The sequence below is a fragment of the Morchella sextelata genome (genome assembly GCF_020137385.1).
Source record: "Morchella sextelata strain SCLS chromosome Unknown scls_12, whole genome shotgun sequence".
Classification (NCBI taxonomy): domain Eukaryota; kingdom Fungi; phylum Ascomycota; class Pezizomycetes; order Pezizales; family Morchellaceae; genus Morchella; species Morchella sextelata.
The window spans coordinates 1,666,342-1,688,414 of record NW_025408627.1 but is presented as its reverse complement, the minus strand read 5'-3'; the positions used below and the strand labels follow the sequence as shown (position 1 = coordinate 1,688,414).

The 22,073-nt window shown below is 49.0% G+C and overlaps 5 protein-coding genes across 5 annotated transcripts; 3 read left to right on the top strand and 2 right to left on the bottom strand.

Annotated features, from left to right (window-relative positions):
• Positions 1–252: 252 nt before the first annotated feature.
• Positions 253–3,689, bottom strand: H6S33_002337 (uncharacterized protein; the record flags this gene model as incomplete). The annotated part of the gene is made up of 6 exons (XM_044833714.1): positions 253–906; positions 1,011–1,053; positions 1,100–1,212; positions 1,264–2,562; positions 2,616–3,487; positions 3,539–3,689. 6 exons carry the CDS (start codon positions 3,687–3,689, stop codon positions 253–255), a joined length of 3,132 nt encoding a protein of 1,043 aa, XP_044693480.1.
• Positions 3,690–6,987: 3,298 nt separating this feature from the next.
• H6S33_002336 (uncharacterized protein) lies at positions 6,988–8,073 on the top strand (the record flags this gene model as incomplete). Its single annotated transcript, XM_044833713.1, has 1 exon — positions 6,988–8,073. The coding sequence occupies one exon, from the start codon at positions 6,988–6,990 to the stop codon at positions 8,071–8,073; it is 1,086 nt and encodes a 361-aa protein (XP_044693479.1).
• A 2,282-nt stretch (positions 8,074–10,355) lies between these two features.
• H6S33_002335 (uncharacterized protein) lies at positions 10,356–11,567 on the top strand (the record flags this gene model as incomplete). Its single annotated transcript, XM_044833712.1, has 1 exon — positions 10,356–11,567. One exon carries the CDS (start codon positions 10,356–10,358, stop codon positions 11,565–11,567), a length of 1,212 nt encoding a protein of 403 aa, XP_044693478.1.
• A 1,199-nt stretch (positions 11,568–12,766) lies between these two features.
• On the bottom strand, positions 12,767–14,793 carry H6S33_002334 (uncharacterized protein; the record flags this gene model as incomplete). Its single annotated transcript, XM_044833711.1, has 3 exons — positions 12,767–12,785; positions 12,851–14,502; positions 14,614–14,793. The coding sequence occupies 3 exons, from the start codon at positions 14,791–14,793 to the stop codon at positions 12,767–12,769; spliced, it is 1,851 nt and encodes a 616-aa protein (XP_044693477.1).
• A 2,565-nt stretch (positions 14,794–17,358) lies between these two features.
• On the top strand, positions 17,359–19,971 carry H6S33_002333 (uncharacterized protein; the record flags this gene model as incomplete). The annotated part of the gene is made up of 4 exons (XM_044833710.1): positions 17,359–17,619; positions 17,788–19,335; positions 19,398–19,560; positions 19,637–19,971. 4 exons carry the CDS (start codon positions 17,359–17,361, stop codon positions 19,969–19,971), a joined length of 2,307 nt encoding a protein of 768 aa, XP_044693476.1.
• Between the last annotated feature and the right edge of the window lie 2,102 nt (positions 19,972–22,073).

Here is a 22,073-nt window from a genome sequence, read left to right as displayed (position 1 = left end):
GTAGTAGTACATACCGGAAAATATAAGCTGCTACCTTTCACCGCATCGTTTTGTTAATATAAGGGACAAAAAAGAAGACCAGAAAAGAGTAAAATGGAGGTATCGTAACAACAGAGAATAATAATATAAACCTCGCAAAACGCAAAGGAAAAAAGAAAATCAAACCCTCCCTTGCCCCCCTAAACATCATCCCCAGCCTATGCATACTATTCATAACAGCGGGCCATAGCCGCTACCTACTCCTACCCTATTTCACTCGACATCCTCGCTAGATCGCTCACTAGACCCCTCGCTGGACCGCTCGCTAGACCGCTGAAGGCACGCCTCAAATGAGCTCTCAATCGGCATAGTAGTGGCCATGCTGGTAGCCATATGATTCCCGCGTTCCGCATTTACCGCCGCCTTCTCTCTGACGCCCGTGTCTTCGTCGCTTATCTCTGGCTCATACCTCGTGTGGCTGCCGATTGTGAACTCGCACCGAAAGGCGAGGAAATCATCTTTACTACTCGAATCCCAGTAGAGGTGGATTACATCCCCATTATATACCCTTGCGATACCGTTCGTCCTCTTCTTCCTACCGTTGAGGCGGCATCCGTTAGTTCCCCAGACCTTGATCCAAGCCTTCATATGTGTCTGCGGCCGCCAGTTGTTATCATCGGGTGGTTGGCAGGACACGCCTGGTATGGCCAGCATCAGTCCGAGGTGTGTCTTGGAGATCCGCGGGTCTGGGTGGGTGTAGGTGCAGCTCGAGGAGCGGCCGATGCGGATCGTCTGTCGGTTCAGGTATATGGTTTTATAGGGGACGGATCCTTCGATGGGCACAAGTTTTCCCCACGACATTTTAGGCTTGATAAAGTTCTTTGGCTCCAGCTGGACATTCCATGGCTGGGACAGCGGGAGATTGGGCTGGGATAACGGGAGGTTTGGCTGGGAGAATGGGTGATTTAGCTGTGAGAATGGAGGGTTTGGCTGAGATAGCGGGTAATCTCGTTGTGATAGCGGAAGGTTACATGGCTGGGATAGTGGAAGGTGGTTTTCATTATTAGCTGTGTTCTGAGATGATGGTGGTGCCTGAGAACTCTCAGGAGCCCTCAATAACGAATATGGTGTAGAATAGACTACGGCTGGGTCATCGAAGGACGAGAAGTTGGAAGCCTCTGCGGCGGGACTTTTCGCTGGAGGAACCTGGCTTTGCCCGTTTGTCTGCTGCTGCTGCGGTACATTAGGTCCTCGACTTGGCTCTCCTAGGGCAGGTGAATATACTCTCAGCTTATCTACCAAAGCTGCAGTACCGGCAACGGAATCTTCCACGGCGCGAACTTCTGATCCTGGTACTGCTTGGCTAGCAAACTCGGCCTGCCTATCATACACCGCCGGTGCCTCTTCGGATGTCGACACGTTGTTATTTGGAAGTCCCACGGAGGCGGTCAAGTACATCGAAGCATTGTCGTCGGGTGATTCACTAGAGCATCCCCTAATAGAAATATCTGGAGGAGGGTGAAACATCCTACTACCAACCTGAGACTCGGCATCGGCATTATCTACAGAGAGGAAAGAACCACCAATTGAATCATCCGCTTGGTCCTTTCTCAGCGAGTGCATTGCTTGAAAGCTCATTTTTCGAACAGCACCAGAGAGGGCATCGTCTTCCGGCTTGGGGGGAGGACTCTTTCCGTCAGATGCATCCTCATCTACTCCCACAGAGTCCACCCATTTACCTGGAATTAATGATGGTATTTTAGTCCATTCCTCACGCTGTTTCTCCACCATGTGATACCCACTATCACCTTCGTGGCATATTTCATCTTCTTGATCCTCCTCCATACTGGATGATGAGCGATCGCTCCCCATCTTCAACCACTCATGATCCAAGGCCTCTGCCTCCATCATTCGGTTAATGGGATCAACCTGCAGTAACCTCCCTAAAAAATCCTTGACAACATCGCATCCCCGACCCAGAACCCTATCGAGATGTGCGGTATTCCTAAAGCCTCTCAAAATGAGTTTCAGCATGTCGTCCTGGTTCTTGCCTTCAAATGCTGGTTTTCCGGTTAACAGCATATGGATGACACAGCCAAGACTCCACATGTCGACAGCCTCGCTGTATCGTCTTCTGCCTTTTGCGCCGAGAGCATCTTCGCGCCCGGCGTCTTCCCTAGGATTTCGTTTACGTTTGAAACTGCCCCCGCCGACCACCATTGCTGTTGCGTAGCCGGGGTAGACCTCTGGCGCAAGGTAGAGCATTGTACCACAGAAGGTTTTCAAGAATGTTTCCTCACTTTGAATCATTTTGGCAAGACCGAAATCGGAAATCTTGATCATCAATGGCTCTTCGGAGGCTATGAGGATGTTGTCTGGCTTAAGATCTCGGTGTGAAATACGCATCGAGTGAACGTACTTGATACCATTCAGGACTTGGCGCGAAACCTCCTGGACCATATCTTCCGGCATGTACTCATTCCTCTTGAGATACTGGTTAAGATCACCCCCTCCTACATACTCCATGACGATATAGATGTGCGCTGGGTCCTCAAAACAAGCGGAGCAGCTGACAATATTGGGCTAGTAAACAATCAGCATTGGCGCTACATAATCTTAACAGCATGAATGCTCACGTGGTTCAACTTCTGCAAGATCTCTACTTCTTTCCTCATACCGGAAGTTTTCCCACCGTTAGCCTGGTTTGCAAAAGCTCGTTTCTGAATCATCTTGACCGCGAAAACTTCACCAGTCTTCTTGATGACAGCCCTCTTTACAGTTGCAAATGCTCCGGCGCCAATGATTTCCATAATCTTGTATGTACCACCTCCATCCCATCCAGGATCGGTCGTGATGGCTACTGAGCTATGCTTCTCGTCATCTCGCAGTGGCGCCCCTCCACGTCGAATGGCCGCGAGATTTTTATTGTTGCCCGGTGACGGTGGATACTTTTTATTACCACGAAGATGGGGCAGTCTCGGCGTAGTTGGCAAAGGAGCTGGGCCGGGATCAATACCAAATGAGATGCCTGGCGTTCCCCCCGCAGAACAAATGCGGCTCCCGGATTGGCTCGGAATCTTAACTAGAAATCTCATGATCTCTTCCCCTGGCGCCATATATATTATACTCCCAGCAAATAATGCATGTGTGTTGCCGTTCCCATGCCCTCCGTCAGGGGGATTCTTTCCACCTAGCTTAACCCCATCCACCCACGTCCCATTCATCGAGAAATCCTCCAGCATCAGCACGCCCTTCGGGTTCTGAAAGATGCGGAAATGGGTGTTCGATATCCTCCGTGACATTTGCGTCTCCCCAATCACGATATCGCATCTATGTGGATTTCTACCAAACACAAATCCCAATGTCGGATCCTTAGGTCCCGGCGATAACCGTAGCGCAATATCTAGTCCCACATCACTCTGTACCTGGCCGGGCGTTGCTAGCTGCGTAGCCGGCTCGTCCTCGTCCTCTCCGTTCGCTTCTGGTATTGCTGTGTCGCTGCCGTCACCTTTTTTCTTTAACTCACCTGGGACTTTCAACACGTGTGTGGGTTGCTGACGTGATAGATGTTCCACAGCCGCACATGCCTGGGTAGACGCCGGATGGAGGAGACATAAAACGCCAGTGTAATCAGTTGCGTTCGATGGTGGCTCACCTTCGTGGCCGGGGAGCGGCTGGGTTGCTTGTTGTGTTGCTTCCTCCTCCTCCATGCTGATGTTGGTATATGTAGTGGGTTTATTATTTATAATGTAGAGTTCTGTGATGGGTACGTAGATTATTTGGGAAACACTGTGCTTATAACCTAGACGAGGCGCGACAATCGATAATCAGGCAGTAGCGATGATAGCAAGGTAGGCTGTGCGTGGGCGATGACGGCAGAAGGATATGTGGAGAGGAATTGGGAGTGTAGCCGCCTCCCCTTGGTATGTAGATTGTATGTATAAGACGTGTATGTAGTGTATCGTCTATCGTGCGTAGTGTAGCCTAGTGAGTGAGGTTGAGTCTAATATGTATTGAATAAATATGTACTTACGACCACCAACACTGCACCCTACAAGCTCAATGCCTGAATTCCAAAACGCAGAACCAAAAAGAAAGGCACCGTGTAACTCGTAAACATGGGATAAAGATTTGGAGCGCGCCGAGAAGCCCGTAGAAGGATTGCGTTGCGCAGAGTAACGTCGAGAATTCGGAGGGAAAGAAAGAAAAAGGTTGTGCACAACTCAAAGCTTCTTCTTCCTTGGTGGCGATTGTTGAGGATCCTCCTTTCTTCTACACATACACGTCCAGGCTCGAGTCTAGGAATCAACAAGGCACAATAAGCAACCAGCACACGGGCGGGGGGCGGAAGGAAAAAATACGCGTGTGCGTGTGGGTGGGTGAGTACTTTTCTACTTCCCACGAAGCTAACTCAATAACTAGGCAGCCGCGGGAGGAGCAGCGAAGATGTTGCCAAGTATACCAGCAGGGTCCGAAGCTAACGCGTGCAATTATTCTCCGTTATAGCGGGGGTGTGGAGGAGCTCGTATCTAGTGGGAATGAGGACTTGCCGGCCGTCGTTGAGATTTGGCAAGGGGGGAGGGGGGGGGGGGGGTGGAGGAGGAGGGGTGAGTTGGAGGTGTGGAGGGGGAGGAGAGACAGATAAGTAGACAGATATACAAGCGAGCCTCAGAGTGAGACTTGGGAAAAGAGACGTGCACACTCAAGCTTCCTCAAAGTCAAGTCTGTGCTCTGCTATATGTATAGCATACACTCGCTAATCCAAGCAAGAATGAGTGGCCCTCAAAACGCACGCAGCACAAACTTAAAAAAACTTTTTATCAACCACCACTCACCACCACCACACGCGAAATTGATAATCAATTCACGTGCCCGCGCGTAAAGTGGTTTCTCAGACAACCAGGAGATGAGGAGGAGGGAAGGGAAAGGGCGTGCGGACGGATCCGGGTTCCTATTCGTTTCCCCCTGCATTGTCGCGTAACTAATTCAGCAGTTGTGTAAAAGAGGCATGGTATTGGCAGGGCAGAGGGCGGGGTTAAGAAGGAAGGAAGGGGGGGGAGAGAAGGGAACGGGGCAGGAGCTCTATGACGGTGCTTGTACTAAAGAAGAGCCCATACCAACTTTAGAAGAAAAACCAACACGGCAGATATGATGCAAGCTTCCGGTAAAGCAGTGTTCCCAGGGACCAGGAACCCGTGCGAAACAAAAAAGCGAAAAACAAAAAAAGGTAGGGCTGTTGGGTGTGTGTGCGGTATGTGTGCGGTGAAACGATAGAAAGGAAAGTTGGGTTCTGGATATATATGTAGAGTGGTAATGTTATCTATCGATCGGTGTTGTACTCTAGGTGATGATGCTGAAGAATGAGAGCAGGATGAGATGAAAATGAGTCAAACCGTTTTATGAGTGTTTGTAGCAGTAACAGTTCAATGAGATTCATGATGTGGTTATCGTCGCCCGTTGTACTCATCTACCATCTCCAGCTCCGATGCAGATAAAAAAGAAAACAGAAAAACAAGTAAACCAGATAGGAAAGAAAAGGAATGCAAAATCCCCTCTAAAACCAGCCTGTTGGAAATGCCAATGCCAGACCAAAAGGTCAGCGGCGAGATCGAAAGCGGAAAACATCACGAAGTGCTAACGCGTGGGGTGCAGGGATGGGGTTGAGCAATAGGATATTCCTCATCGCGTTAGATCAGCTGCATCTCGTGACAGGGATGTTTCACAGGCGATCGAGTGGTCTCTGCACTTTGCGGCGCGCGCACCAGAGCAGAGATTTTAGTCAATACCGATCGAACAGTCTCGTCTCGGCCGCGGAGGAGAGAAAGGGTCTGTTCATTGATGCAAGTATTAACAAGTTGTAGTATGAGTCCCCTTATTCGATTAAACAAAGCCGAGAGGTTGGATTGGGACCTATTCCGCAAGTTGTGTCACCATGATGATATATACCCATTGACTAAATATCTAAGAACGCTCTCCGAATGATAAATGGTGATGTAAGCCAAACAGACAAACACTTTGTTTTTTCCCGCTCCCCTTCTCACCCACACCTGCGTTATCAGCCCATCCATTCCCACTCCTCTCCTTCCCTTCCACACCTTCCATGTTTCACGTCTCCCACCCTCCCGGGGGAGGCGAAGGGCAGAGTAAATGTTTTTTTTTTTTTGGGGGGGGGAGGGGAGGAGGAGCCGAAATTACATGTAGCGATCGAAGAATCAAATGTGTGCTTCTATTCTTCCTTCCCTTCCTCTCCCTACCTATTACGTCCTCGTGTATCTACTTCGACCTGACCGTGCATACATAGCTTTGTTTGTCGAAAAAAGAATTTTTGACGATCGACAGAACCTCGAATCGAACCCTTGTCGCAACCAGACAACAACCTGTTGCGGGAAAGGGAAGAAAAAACGCTCGGGACACGTGCCAAGGAAATATCTTGCAGTCGTCTCGCGTCATACCTAGCCTTATTCCAAGAGGTGGGAACGACAGCTCAACACATTTGCGGGCCCCCTCCTGCTGCTTGAACCACCATAGCAGGTTGTTGCAACCAGAGTTAACGCCTCCACAACGACCCCTCTAACACCAGCATAGTAAGTTACCACATATTTTGCCCACCTCTGCCACCAACAACCTCCCCCCCCCGCCCAAGTACCCCCCCCTTTCCTCCGTCTGTCTCCCCCTTAACCCCTCCACTACATGTACTTACAGCAACCTGCTTGGTTTTTTTAAAGTTTTCTTTTCGGTTGTCCTTCGGCTGTCTTCCCTCCGCCTCCGCTGTCACCCTGTCTGGTCGTAGTCTGCCCGTCCCCACCACTACCACTACCACTACCACTACCACTACAACCACCTACCACTACAACCACCTACATACCACTACTACATACCACCACCACTCTCTACCTGGCCCCACAACCACACCACTCCCGCATAGTAACAACTAAAAACTACTGCTGCCCTCCCAACTGCCGCCCTCCCAACTGCTGCCCTCCCAAAAGCACTTTTCTAAACCCCTCCATGCCGCCCTCGCACTCTACCACCTCAACCATCCCCGCCGCCACTGCATCGGGTCATCCTGCTACTACTACTACTCCTAGCCCATGTAGCTCTCTGCAACCACAACAACAACCACAACAACAACAACAAAAATCTAACACCGCTGCTACCGCGGTTCCAGCGACGTCCTCACATCTTCTAGGGACCTTCCAAACCCCAGCCCTACCAATGCATCCCCCGTCCCCCGCGCCCCCTCCCCCCGCCTTACAGACTCACACCCCACCCAGCAATTCCGATGACCTGGACCCATCTCCCGCATACTCTCCGCTGTCCACTCCAGCCCAGACACCAAGACCTCCACCATCGCCGCCCATGGCTCCTGTCGATGCACCACTCGCGCCTTCACGCCCTCATCATGTCGACATCGCCGGCGCCGGCGCCGGCGCCACACCAACGCGAGCCACAGCGCAGACCACAACGCCTGTGGCAACCCCCCCTACTGCGTCGTCCGCGTCCGCGTCCACGTCCGCGTCTACATCTGCTGCGGCAACATCGACAAACACGGACTCCATCGCGCTCAGGAGCACTCTCCGCCTGCTGATGCTACAGCGCGAGCGCGCGCGCAACGATATCCAGACGCTCGAAGAGCTGCGTCTGCAGGCGCTCGATAAGCCCGTCGAATTCATCGAGTATATCCAGGAGCTCGCCGCTGCTGGGCACCCCACATCCTCATCCTCGTCTTCAGACGAGGAATCCACTGGTAAATCCGCCAAGTCTACTAATTCCGGTACCACATCAGCGACCAGGAAGCGTAACGGAAAGCGCGCCGCCTTCGCAGCAACAAAGGACTTGCCAAAGCCGCAAGAGATCTACCGCTGCCCCACAATCGAGTGGCAGAATTACCACGTTCTAGGCGCGCCTCTCGAAAAACTCGTTGAGGAGCAGCAACGGCGACCCATGGTGGTTCCGCAGCAGATGCAGACCGGCGGGATCCTGGGCGTCGGCGCCGAGTTTGGCGAGAAGATCTCCGGCGATGGGGGCGTTATGAAGGGGCGCATGAGGCTCTTTGATGGCGTCTCACAGCGCGGTGGCGTTGTGGGAAGATAAAAAAGGATTATAAGAGAGAGAGAGACAGGGCCGAAATGGGGAGATGGAAAAGGGTCTTATAGAGGGGATATGTTTTTAGTAGGGAAGCCGGGGAAGAAGGGGGAAAGCTAGTTAGATGTTGGTCGTTGCAGGATGATGACGATTTTCTTTTTCTCTCTCTCCCGGATTTGCTGGCTTTTTTAAACTCTTTTCTTGCGAGTCGTTTCTGCTGGTTCTTATGCTTGCCTTCTTGCCGTCTTCTTCTCCTTTATGCCTTGCCTGCTTCTGTCTCGTCTCTTTCTCTCCCTCTCCCGATCAACTACTCATCCTTATCTTTCTGTTGCTGTTTTCATGTTTCCGTTTCTTTCAAATGGCAGAGATGGAAGAGAAGGATGAGGAGTGTTCGGGAGAGAAGAGTAGTACCTACGAGATTACAAGTGCAAAATCGAACGAACAAACAAATCATCAAAAATTACAATGCCCTTCATGTGCATTTTCCCCCTTCCCCCCCCCCCCCCCTTTCTCCTTTCATATCAATATTGCTGCGAACAAAAATATACCCAACTTAGAGAGATCAATGATATCCCCTAAACATAAGGGCTATGGATTTTTTGTTTTTTACACCTCTTCCCCGCACTTAGATACCCATACCCTAATGTACATACCATCACTAGCTATAATCAAGTCGAGCACCTACATAAGTTGTATGTACTCCCCTCCGGTCTTGCTGGCCTATCCACGTAGCTCCATACACACATCGCACCAAGCACCAAGAATCACCAAGCGTCAAGCGTCAAGAGTCAAGCCAAAAGAAAAGTGAAGTGGCACATCTAGCGCCGGGAACGAAAATCTGGGGTCGATACCCCGCTTGTCTTTTTTGCACCCCGCTTTCACATGGCGGGGGTGGGTGGGAGTGGAGAGAAAGAAAGGAGAAAAGAAAAAAAAAGAAAAAAAAGGCTTGTGTGCAAATCAGATCGATTGCCAGCCAGGATCGGTCGTGGGGCTTGGCAGGGAAAGGGGGGGGGGAGGTGCGCGGCGTCTAGAAGTCTTCCGTTTTTGGTGATGGCTCGACGGTGTGGACAGTTGTCTGCGGTGGGCCGTTTCGTCTGGTGTTTTATCGCCCTCGACCTCCCGTCGCAAAGCTTTGCTTGAGTACTGACTGATTCATCGGATGAAACTCAGGCTGCGAATGATTGCACCTGACGGAACACTGACCCTGCTCTTCATTTCATTCCTGAGGGCGCGCACACCTAGAGCTCCAGCGACCGGCGATCAACCAGCGTGAGCTTGGGAGCCATGACTTCGTTCTAGTGACCGGGATCCATGCATAGTCACAGTTAAGGTCACCATACCTGTGCGGGGATATGATTATGATGGCCAAGAACATGATTTGACGGTCTGCTGATAACCTCGTCACATGGTATCGGTGTCTGTTGGTCACCTTGATTAAGGACAGACTTGGGGGTCTAGCTACGGGAAAGAGAGGGGAGTGTCAAGCATTATGACATTTCTGATATAATTATTTGCCTAGCCTCTGCCTGTTTGGTGTATTACACACTATCACGTGCTGCAGTACTCAGACGAGTGCTTGGTGGTGACTCTGGAGAAGAGTGGGATTACGTGGTAGTGAGCCGTGGAAACGCTTTTTTCGTTTTAAAGTGGAATGGTTTGGTTCCAGACGGGTTAGATCCTGTGTTCGATCGATCTGTGTTGCTTGGCTCCAGCTACTCGTTGGCAAAACGAGGGCAGTGTTGACTATACCGGAGTAGCCAGTTGGTGGTACTAAAGGGCCATATGTTTTTGGCAGTCAGTAGGCATCCCTCTATATGTTTATCTGCGCGGTAATATTTTTGCACCTATAAGTAAGCTTATAAACTATGTATAGAACTTGATCGGCTCGGTTTTGCGGCTTTTAGCTTTTAAGGCTGGACCCCTTAACTGCCTGAGATAGACCAGTAAGCGTAAGTGTGGAGGCCGACCCAGAACTCTATTATGGATATGATGTCTTCAGCCATTGAGATATTCTCCTATATTGTATAGGGATGATTTCCGTACTTATTTAGTACGGAAAGCCAAGATCCGTTTCGTGTGTTATCAAAGAACAGGAGGCGTCTTGTTAAACAGTACAACAAAGAAATCCTCAGACTCATGCACAACCACATATTTAGATATAAAGTCTAGTCTACCCACTTGGTATCTTTCAGCACCTTTAGCTCTTCAAACCTGTTGTTCGCATATATCTCAAGGCATTTCGGGAGTCCGAACTTTCCGGTCGATATAATCATTGACTCTGGTAATCTAACATGCCTAATGATAACATTAATTCATCAAGCTCTTCAAGACCGAACCCGCCTCACAACGGCTTGGAAAAACCTAGAAACCCTACCCTCAACCTCACCGAGCTATTGAAGCAGGCATCTGCCATCCTCTCCAAGCAATGGACCCGCATCGAAAAGATTCCCGGCGGAACCAACCACGAGCTTTACACCCTCTTCTTCGAGGGCCCCTCCACACCCGGGAAGGGCCCACCCCCAGCCGAATGGAGCTGCATAGCCCGCTTCCCCCGACACGACACTGACAAGACGCTCGCCATGCTCAAAAGCGAGCTGACCACCATGCGCCACGTCACCGCAAAAACCGTAATCCCAATCCCAAAAATCTACCACTCGGACTTAGACCCAGCAAATAAGGTTGGCGCTCCCTACATGCTGCTCGAGCACCTTCCCGGGCGGAACTTACACGACGTCTGGCATGACCCCGCAACGACCTTCGCCCATAAACAGTCAATCGTCACACAGGTCACCGGCATCCTCGCACAACTCTCCATGCTCCAATTCCAGCAGATTGGAAGCCTTGTCTCATCTCCCGATACAAACGGGGGTGACATCACTGTCGGTCCCCTCCTCGACACATGCTACGCATCAAAGAGCTGTGGGCCCTTCGACAGCACGTTGGCATATCTGACGTCGTACATGCCGCCCGAGGCTGAGATCGGCGCTGACCCTATCCTCCAGTTCTTGTTCCGCCACATCCGACACCGTCTTGAGGACTATCTCTCGCGGCACGCTAACGAATCGCATATCGCTGCGCCGTTCCGCCTCATTCATGGGAATCTCACATCGCCGAACATACTCTTCGTACCGGGGACATCTCCCGGGTCGGCGCCGAAGTTGTCGGGAGTCATCGATTGGGAAGATGCGTATGTGGGCCCGCTGTACAACCTCTATGAGTATCCGCTCTTCCTGCACGACAGCGAGTCGTACCCCGAGCACCACGGGGAGAACGAGCGGCTGAGAGCGCATTTCGTGAGGGCGCTGGTGGAGCAGTGGGGGAAGGGTGGGGTAGACGCGGAGGTGGCGGAAAAGTGTATGAAGGAGAAATGCCATCTGCTGAATCGGTTTATGTGGGTGTTTATGTATGCGGGTGATAATGGGCTGGAGGAGGCGGAGAGGTACATGATGGACATGAGGAGGGGTAAGGGGAAGGCATATTCGTGGAGTAGTGCGGGGACTTGATGCGTGCGTGTACGGTTGGGGTTTTCTGTAGGAAGCTTTTTATTTTTATTAATGAAAATCGATTCATTAACTACTATTGCATCTTCATGAAAAGTCACTCGCAAATTTATAACCTCCCAACCCAAATTGCGCCCTGATCACGGGAAGAACATATCATAGCCACATGTTACTAGTTCAAAGAGATAACCTCTTCCACGATTTCCGAAAACATTGGCCCGGTACCTCCCATCTAGTACCATATCAATCCCATATGAGTATTTCCCCCTCGCAACACCTAGCCTATTCTCCACCATCCCACTAACCAGATCCGACTAGCCATCATGTAAACCACCCAATCAAAACATCCCATTTTACGTAAAACCGCCATGACGGCATTAATTACCGAGTGATAATCCATGGCCCCAATCCCACTTTGGGGCGTCGTTCAGCCACTAGACGCCTCCACGGGGTAGGACGCGAGGGTTCAAGTATGGCACCTTCTGCGATATTGTAAGAAATCGACGAAAGTAAGATAACAAAAGAGATTATGTTTTCTACAGGGAACCATACCTTACCGTATGTTGATTCCCCCCCCAAACATTCCGATGTCATAAACGCTACGAGTGAAGACTACTCCCTGACCTCTAGAATGTGGTTGGTAACCACCTCGAGAGAGGCGAATATAAGGAAAAAGTGGTAGCCATCTACAACATGGTTCATCCCTATCATCCGGCATACTTATCGTGTACCGCTACGCCACTGACGAAGATTAAACATCAAGCTACCACAGATCGTCACCAAAGGTACATGCCACGATTGATTAGTCTCTGATTAGTCTCTCGGTATATCTCGGAGGTAGAAATGAGATTTATATCCTTCATGAATGCGCACTTTTATATTTCAGACAAGACAGATCATGGTCATGAGATCGCACAAAAAGCCCAAGAAAAGCGGTTTATGATATAGCTTAAGATGGAAGGAGAAATAAAAAAAAAAAATAAGAATGTAGCCAGCCTTCTCCCACAACCCACAGCCCACCAGAATATAATGCATGATATAAAGAACAAAAACTGAAAAAGAAAAAGAAAAAGAAAAATCAATTTATCATTTATCAAGTATGCCTAGTAGAATAAACGGCATCTATCCACTAAGCCCACCTGTCCTCGAGGACGTCCAAGTTCAACATCTCTTTCGTGCCTAATTTCTTCCCGAACAACCACTCAGAAGTCGAAATCCTTCCTATAGCAACACACCAAGTTAGCTCTCTTCTTCCCCCATCATGCGATCTTGTAGAATCATCATACCTGAACACATCAATGTCCATTCCGTTCGTCACCAAATCCGCCAGGTCCCTCCTTCCCATCTGGCTAAATACTCTTCTAAGGGTATCAAATAGGTTTGTGCTCTGGTTCTGCACAATCCTTCCGGGGTCTAACCCAATGCTTCCGGCGTCTTGTCTTGCTTTCTCCTCGGCGACCTTGTGCATTGCCAGCGCGCCTAGCAGATGCTCAGCGGCTTGTTCGTAGCAGCCAATGTTTATACAGGAGACACCGAGATTATAACGGGCACGAACAAAGTTAGGGTTGATGGTCAGGGCACGCTCGTAGGCATTGATGGCCTCCTCCGAACGTCCACTATTTGCCAGGGTGGCACCGAGTCTGTTCCAAAGGAGATGCTCAGGGGACGACGAGCCGGTAGAGGTGGAGGTTAGTGCAGCAGAGAAACAGTCAACGGCTTTGTCGTATTCCTCAGCGCCATAGAACAAAACCCCGAGACCAACTTGGACATCAGAGTCCATTGCGGTGCCCTCTGGGGAAAGCTGGGCTGCTTGGATAAATAGGTCTGTGACACGGTCGTGGATAGCTTGTCTGTCGAGTGTCGAGTCAGGTGCTGGAGGAGCTTGTTCTGCGATTTTGGGATATTTAGTGGCAAGCCAACGTTCAAGGGTGGAGTAAGCCGTGGTGTCGTATCCTTCATTCGTGTATGAAACTGCCAAGCCCATAAGAGCACCAAGATTGCTATCATCGAGCTTCAATGCAGCTTCCAACGCACGAATCGCAGGAGTCTCCTTCTCGTTTGCAGCTTGACAACCACCGAGCTCAGTCCAAGCTTCCTTATGCTTGGGATCTTTTTGTACTGCGGCCTCGAAAGCAAGAGCTGCTAGTGATAGGTTGCCCCCGGCTTCCATCAGCCTCTTACCCTCCGCGAAGGGGTCCTCGTGAGTCAAGTACGGGTTATCAGGTTCAAAGAGGTATTCTCCCAGCCGGGGCATGGAATTTGTCGCCGAAGCCTCCGGAGACCAGGGTGTATTAGCATCAAACTCGGCCCATTCCAAGCCAGAGTCTACAGGCGCACCGCCCTCTGCCTGGATACCCTCCCATACTGACTGAAAATCGCCAAACATTGTCTCGGTTTGCGAATTCAATTCCGCATCAATGTCTTTATTTGCCTGCTCGTCCGTATCCAACGTCTTGTTTACGTTTTCCATCTCTTGGAACTGGGCCTCCCAGTTTTCATCCGTAAGCTCCACAATCTGCTTACCCTTCCCTTTCAAATCTTGTTGGTGGTGCATCTGGGGAGCCGGGGATGTGTGCTGTACGTAGCCGGTAAATGGCATACCATTGTTAAAGCGACTGTAGCCCTGGAACGTCTGTGGGCGATAGTACGTCTGTGGTTGTGCCTGCATCGGTGCCGGGGAAGCCATGCGGATATCTCCTTGCGGCGACTGCGACTGGAAATGAGCGAACTCGGCAGGATTAAACTCTGGAGACTTTTGACGATAGGCAGCCTCCATCAAAGCTTGATCCTGCGGGATCATCCCCTGTGGGCCGAACTCAGCCGCCCACGGTTGACCAGCAGCTTGGGGAGCATGCTGGAGGTTCTGGATTTCCTGTCGCATAGAGTCAAAAGCGAATGGAGAACCGCTCTGTTGCTGATTGTAGAATTCATCCATCATCTAAAAAGAGCGTCATTATTAGCATGCCTTACCATACTCGTGGGTGTTTCCATCCAATAATTGATTTTTTTTTTTTTTGAAAATCACGTAGCTGACAAATCGAAAACGAACCTGCTTGTCGGCCGCAGCTATCTCACCTCCCATAGTCCTCATACCACCCATTCCAGGAGCCGCCCGGCCATCAGCCAGGCGGTCTCGCTGGAGAGATTTGTCCTCGCCGACATGTTTCGTGAACTGAGCTAGGGGGTTGCGTCCAGTAGAGCACTCTGCCCCACCGAGGAAGGAAGACATATCTTGGTGTGTAGAGAGAGCTTCGTAGAATGTGCAATCCGGGGAAGGTGGTTTAATGAAGAGGGGTGAAATGTAGCGGGGGTGGGTGGTAACGCGAGGGGGGGGGAAAAGAAACTATGTAGAGAAAGAGGAGGAGGAGGAGGAGGAGGAGGAGGGTTGCCACGAGCTGTACATCACCGTGCGCTGTTCGGTGTTTATGTCTGCTTGACTGGCTGGCTGGCTAGTTGGGGGGTGGCTGCAGAGTGGGTGTGTTGGCCGAGGCCCGTTAGTAAGCCGACTAGAAATCTGATTGACTGACCCGAGGTCGCGCACGCGCGCCCGGGTTGTTGCTATGAGGGCGAAGACTCGCAGGGGAAAGAGTGTCCACTGGCTCAGCCTGGGAGAGAGAGAAGGTGCGTCCACTGTCCACGCTCCACTGAAGGTCAACTTGAGAGAGAACGTAACACACAGGGGATATCCAGGGAAAGGGGACACCCAATCGTACAATTCCACCCGTCCCGCCCCCCTTTCCCTCCCCGCCACTGCCCCGCTCTCTTTCAGCTGCTAAGGACAAAAATCACCACGTTTAGTATGTACCTACTCTACTGCCTCCCCAACCATGCATCACCAGTCACCAGCATAGATAGAGGAGCACTCAAACAAACGGGAAACATTCTGACGGTCCCAGGAGAAATCATGAGCACTGCAGACTCCCGTCTACTATTCCAGCCACTCACTTATCAACACCTTTCACCCACCATCAACTCAAAATAACCAGCTGTCTTTAATCTCACACCATTATCTTCGTCTACAAACTTCCAGTTAAAGTGAAGAATATACAGCACTGCGGATATCAGGGCATGCATAGTCGCGAACCATAATACGGATTATAGCATAACCATGCCCGCAAAAGCAGAAATCTCTTCAAATATACCCACTGAACGTAGTTAAATCGCTGTTTAGCACCCCAACCAATTCTACTCAAACGATATTAGCAGGACTCCGTTTGAGAAGAAGAAAAAAAAAGATCAAGACATTTAGGGCCCTTGAAAGTCTTAAAGAAAACGAATAGTGATAATGTTGATTTCCGCTCTTGTAGAAACCTTAAGAAGTTCCTACCTAGCTCGCATAAGTGCATGCATGCTGCTATGTACTACCAGTAAAATGACACCATACTATATTATACTACCGTTATTGGGTCTCGCCCTAAAACCAATCCTAATAACCAACATCATTTTCAGGGTTTCGCGTCAAAAGAAAATACAAGGTGCAGGATCCCGCTGTTAGAGCTTGCTGGGTCGGGTCGAGTGAGATCAAATGACCCGCAGGAGCTGGCGGGGTGGTGGGACGGCGAGGCGAGTTTATATATTTGGAGGATGAACTGGAATGTTCCGCCAGTTTCGTGTACACGCTATACCTTTTTAAACTTTTTAAAAGGGATCCTCTATTCAGGAGTGTATGGAAGTTTTCTTAATTACCTCGGGGTGTATAATGGAGGCCAACGACAGTATTAGTTATGAGTATGATTTATTGAGATTTCCAATATGTAGACTTCTGTTTGTAGTCAATGATCGTACCCTGACAAATTCCATCAGCCTCATCAACCTCAACAATGCTATCAAGCAGAAAAGCAGCCTAACGGGGAAGGCAAAGCTTATTTCTTCCTAGTCGCAGATGCCACTCAATTTATTTCAGTAGCGACATCCGGAATAAGCAACGTGCATTGGTATCGTTCATCTAAAAGCCGTATGGATATTCTTCAGTTTTATCTGATAGCTTTCTAAGTATCTAAATATCGCACCTTCACCTCGGTTCGGGTACTTTCACTTTCGCTCTTAACTACGGGTAGAAACCTCACCACTACCGCCGGTAATTAACAGTCAAACTATTCCCAGAGATTCCACAAGACCGGAGTTAGTAACCCGGGAACCTTCCTTTTCGTTCGTTCTTCGCAATCCAAAACAGGGGTTTGGATGTTCCACAAAGCGTAATCTCTGTAAGATGAGCACTAGGACCCGGGGGGTGGAAGTTGGCTTCAAGCTCCGACTCTCAGAGTAACAAGTAGTGTCAATGTTGGGATCACCGCCCACCACCATCTGGCAAACTTGTGATGTAGGTAGGAGAAGGAATTCTCGCCTAGATCTAGCGATTCTTCAGAGAGTAAATAGAGCATTCAAATATGAATGTGAGATACTATTTCGAGCTTCGAGCTCCAAACTTGTCTGATGGTTGAAGCGGCAACCCCGCCTTGGCAGGGCAAGAGCGAGCGTTCTAAAGTATGCTCTATGCCCATGCAGAACAGGGAAGCTGAGGGGGGGTCGGTGCCCCACCACCTGAGACAATTTCCCCTAAAGCTTCCCCAGAGCTCCCCTGTGTGAAAGTTTCCCCGTTATTTTGCTTCTTCTCCTTCCGGTTTCTTTTCTCTCCTCCTGTTCTTGCCCCCAGTTCTCCATCTCCTCTCCTTAAACCATCTATCCATCCACTACTATTGCTGCTGTACAAAGCATATACACATCCCACTCAACCTATCTTAAGTTCAGTGGTCAAAGTAAACAGTAAACAGTAAACAGTAAACAGTGATTAGCTATGGACGCAGGCCCTGACTCGACAAATCCTGTCCTCTTCTCGTCAGAGGACACAGAGACAATATACCTCCTCACATCGCTCACCGCCGGAAGTTCCACCATCATCACCGCGACGAGCAGATTAGAGCATCTACTAAAAAGCAACAAAGTCCCCTTCAAAGCCGTAGATCTGGCGACAGACGATAAGGCAAGAAGTCTATGGAGTCGACGAGGTGGGGGCAAAAGACTACCCGGGATTGTAAAAGATGGACTGGTTCTAGGGGTGAGTTTTATCTTTATCTGTTCCGCTAATGCAAGCCCCGCATAATTTTTCACATTGATAGAGAGAGTTCTGGGTTATCCTAGAAACTCTCCATTTATTTGTTTATTTACGATATACCCCTGTAGCATTCCTATAAACACCCTGCTTACATTTGTCCCGTTGCCATAGAACTACGAGGACTGCGAGGAATGGAACGAGTACGGGGAGCTCAAACAGAATCTTGGGATCAAGCCCAAGAAGAAGAAGAAGAAGGCTACTACTGAAGACCCTGCTTCTCCAACTGCTAAACGTGTAACCGACCTCTCCGGAGCCCCGTCTTCTGCGATACCTATGACCACTTCTTCGCCCAACATCGTGCCCGAGGAGCCAACACCCGTCATGGGCAATGTACAGGCTGCTGCTCTTGCTGCAGCGGCGGCTGCCGCGGTCAAGAATTTGAAGAAGACAGGAAGTATCAAGAGTGTTGCTAGTAAGAAGGAGGGGGGTGAGAGACCTGTTACTCCGATTGCTGCTGTGATAGGGGCTAAGGATGTCAAGGAGGAGGTGATTGTTGAAGCTCCTACTACTGAGACCCAGGCCGCCCCCGAGGAATTGGAAGAACAGAAACTGGGGAATAGTGGTGAAGAGAAGGCTGATGATAAGACTGAGGATAATACCGAGGAGAAAATCGGAGGCAAAACAGAAGAGGGTGTGGAAGCAAGGGTTGAAGAGACTGAAGAGAAGGCTGAATACAAAGCCGACGATAACATTGTAGCAAAGGTCGAAGAGCAAATCGAAGAGAAAGCTGAAGACAAAGCCGAAGTTATAGTCGATAAAATTGAATTAGCAGAAGAGAAAAAAGAACAGTCAACACCTGAAACCCCAGCAGTCACTACTATCACTCCCGAAAAGAGTGAGGAGCTCGAAGAAGAAATCGAAGACAGCTTAGAGATCGCAGTCCTCGCTGCAGCTACGGCTGCAGCCCTCGAAAGGGTTGAGAGAGAAGAGAATATCGAGGAGGAGGAGCATTCTACCGTTGAAGCCAATGTTGAGACTACCGCAGCTGCGGTCATAGACCCTGCCGAAGAGGAACCAGTTGTTGCCACCGCCGTTGCAGTCGAAGTGCTCGAACAAAGCGAGGTTGAAGAGGTGCAGGTGGTTGAGAAAAAGGAAGATGATGATAGAAAGAACGATGAGAAGACAGACTGTCAAAAGCAGCATGCTGAGATAGAAGATTATGAGAAGGATGAGGTCAAGGAGGACAAACAGCAGGTTGTGGGAAAGAAGGAAGCGGTAAAATCCGAAGTCCCAAATACTGATGCCGTCTCTCCAGGTTCTGAAGGGGCAGAAGAAAAGAAAGTTGATCAGGCAGTGAACGAAGATGACGATATGCTAGCCGCTGTACTTGGCGTCACCACTGCCACAACTGTCACTAAAATTGATAAAGAAGAAATCAAGAAGACCCATGAAGACGTCGTAGAGGAAAAGAATGATATCGAGAAGGCAGATGAGAAGTTTGTGGAGAAGACAGTGGAGAAACCAGTTGAGAATGCAGTTGAGAAGGCAGTCGAGAAGGCAGTCGAGAAGCCAGAGGTAGAATGCGTGACTGAGGAACAGAAGGAGGAGAAAGTTACGGAGAAGCCTAGCAAAGTAGTAGAGGATATCAAAGAAAAGAAGGAGGAAAAGGTTGAAGAGACCGGAGGAGCTATAATAACAATTGTTAACAAAGTTGAGAAGGTAACTCAATCAACCCCGCTGGAAAATATACATAAAACTTACTAACAAACTCAAAACATCAGAAGGAAACACCTTTACCTACCGTTATGATTGAGAAGGCAGACGATAAGGGCGCCGACGCAGAAAAGGAGCGCAAGGTAATATTTGAGGAGGCTCAAAAAAAACTGGAAGGAGGACCCAGCAAAGGAGACGAGAAACCCGAAAATGAAAAAGAAGATGAGGATGGTGAGAAATGACCCAAGGACAACTTACCCCGGCTGGATCCCAGGATATTAATATAAATAAATTTACTCGAATGCAGGCAAAGCAAACAAAAATCGACTGTTCACATGGTTCAAAGTGCGTCTTTCTTTCAAGAAGTCAACCGGTAACCTTAAAGATCCAAACGAACGTGATCGTCGCGCCGATTTGAGAAAATCAAGGTCAACAGATGAGCTGAGAAAATCAACATATGCTTTGTTTAAATCAAAATCTACCGACAAAGCATTGCAAATGCACTTAGAAAAGACCACCCCAGATGCTTCTGCAGTTCCAGCCATTCCGGCCATTCCGGCTATAACCAATACATCACCTGCTGTACCCGCTGCTGCGTCAGCTGCAGCTACAACCACTTCTCCCAACCCCAAAGCTTCATGATGGTAGAGTTTTATCGTATATGTTTGCATATGGGCAGTACAATTTCATTCTTGGAGTTCTTTTTCATAGTTTTCTGTTGGGATTTATAAAGTTTCTTGTTATATCGCCACTACCAGGAGGGTCGTAATGTAATACCTTTACTTGACCTCTATCCCCGGTTATATTTCTACTCACTCACTCACACTTAATTTTTTTCCTTATCTTATCTGGAGCTACGGAACACTACACGACAGCTAAACGGATCGGGAACTTACGGAATTGTATATCCCAGTCGAAAGACTGGTATATGCCATCTTTTCAATACCTATCCGCAGCTGGACTCTCGAGAATTTGTTTCGTTTCCTTAGATGTGTATTACTATGCGCTATTATCATGTACCACTACCCTACCCTAAATTTTTTCCTTTGCTATAGTGTGTCATTTATCTCTTAGCTATTATTTCCCTCTATCTACGTTTCCTTATGGCCTCTTTCTCTCTTCACATCAACCTTTGGGTGGGGAACACACGCATATCGCGATTCTACTTACCAGATCTTATGGCCAAAAGTTTTTTTATTGTATTACTAGAGTCAGTCATATGAGAGGAAATGGAAGCCTGGTTGCTCTTCACAGCCACTCACTCGATTGTTGTTCTTCACGTGCTGGTTCCCACTTAGGATACGGCTCTGATAGGATTATATCCAGCGAATTGGTCATTGAGCTCTCACGCTAGATATTAGGATAAATGTATTTCCGGGCCCTGTTTATATCGGATATAGGGTGCATGTACATACCTTGATAAATTAAGGAGTTTGTAGCTCTGGTTCATAGGCTCGGATAATACAAGAGATGCCGGCAGATCATTTAGCTAGCTAGTTTATCTATGGCCAGGAGCTTATCTGGCCCGCTAAATATAATTTGGCGTTACAGGTGGACCCAGATGATGTTTGATCTGATATCTCGTGATATCTTTGGGCAACTCAAACTGTCCAATGTAGCAACATACCATAATATTATACACATCTTATGTACCCATCCATGTTATAGAGTGCCCAATGAATACAAGGACTCTTTATTTGTTACATAAACCTAGTGCAATTCCCAACCTCATCGACAAACCCCACGTAAAAATCAATCATCGCAAAAAAAAAAAAAGTAACGAAAAAAGGGAGACAGAGAACCGCGCACGGGATGCCCAGGTGGGATCACATTGCAGTTTCAGCTATTATTATGCTCAAGAAGTGAGTCGAACACTCGATCTTCGCATTTCATACGAGTGCGACGCCTTACCAACTTGGCCACTTGAGCACTTCGGTTTTCATGGTACATGACTCCGGACAATTATTGGGTACATGCGCTACCGTCCAACCAACCCCAGATTATCCGGCCGCGGATGTATGTACATGTATTCTCATATGTATGCACTCCGTACTAGAACACTCTACTCTACTCGTAACTTCCTGACGTTTTTGAACGCGACTGATATTGCATACCATACAAAAATACGCCAAGATCCTGATTTTGGGTGTATGCAATAGTGGCCCAGTCCAAAAACGCCAGGAGACTACGAGTACACATGAGCAATGCAAGTAAGCTGATCCCGTGGATAGAGTACATGTATGTACATGGAGTACTCCATATAGAGATGTACAATGTATCTACTCCTTACTTGTTGAAGGATCCAAAGAGGGTTAGAGCCGTGTTGCGTGGAGTAAGAGACCGGCAGCCCGGACACCAATGAAAAGAAGAACTCTCTTGGCAATAAACGTGGTCAGTAGAGTGAGACAACACTGTGGTGGTGTTCGAAGCTAAACCAGAGTTCCGATCACTTGGCTAGACTCGGTCTAAAGGAACTACTGGCTATCTTCACTTCGGTATGTATTTAGTCTCGTGCCCACTTTGCATGGTGGTGGTGGTGGTGGTGGTGGTGGGTTGGATGCGTAACAACCTATGGTAGGTACTCTACGGTACTGTGGGTTAGAGTACTCTACATATGTACGGTACTGTATGTACCTACTCTACTCGACAGGTTTTTTTTGATGATGAGGCCGGCTTAACCCCATACAGTACTAGCTAGATCCATCCGTGCACGCAGCAGAGGAAAAAAATTCAAGAAAGAAGGG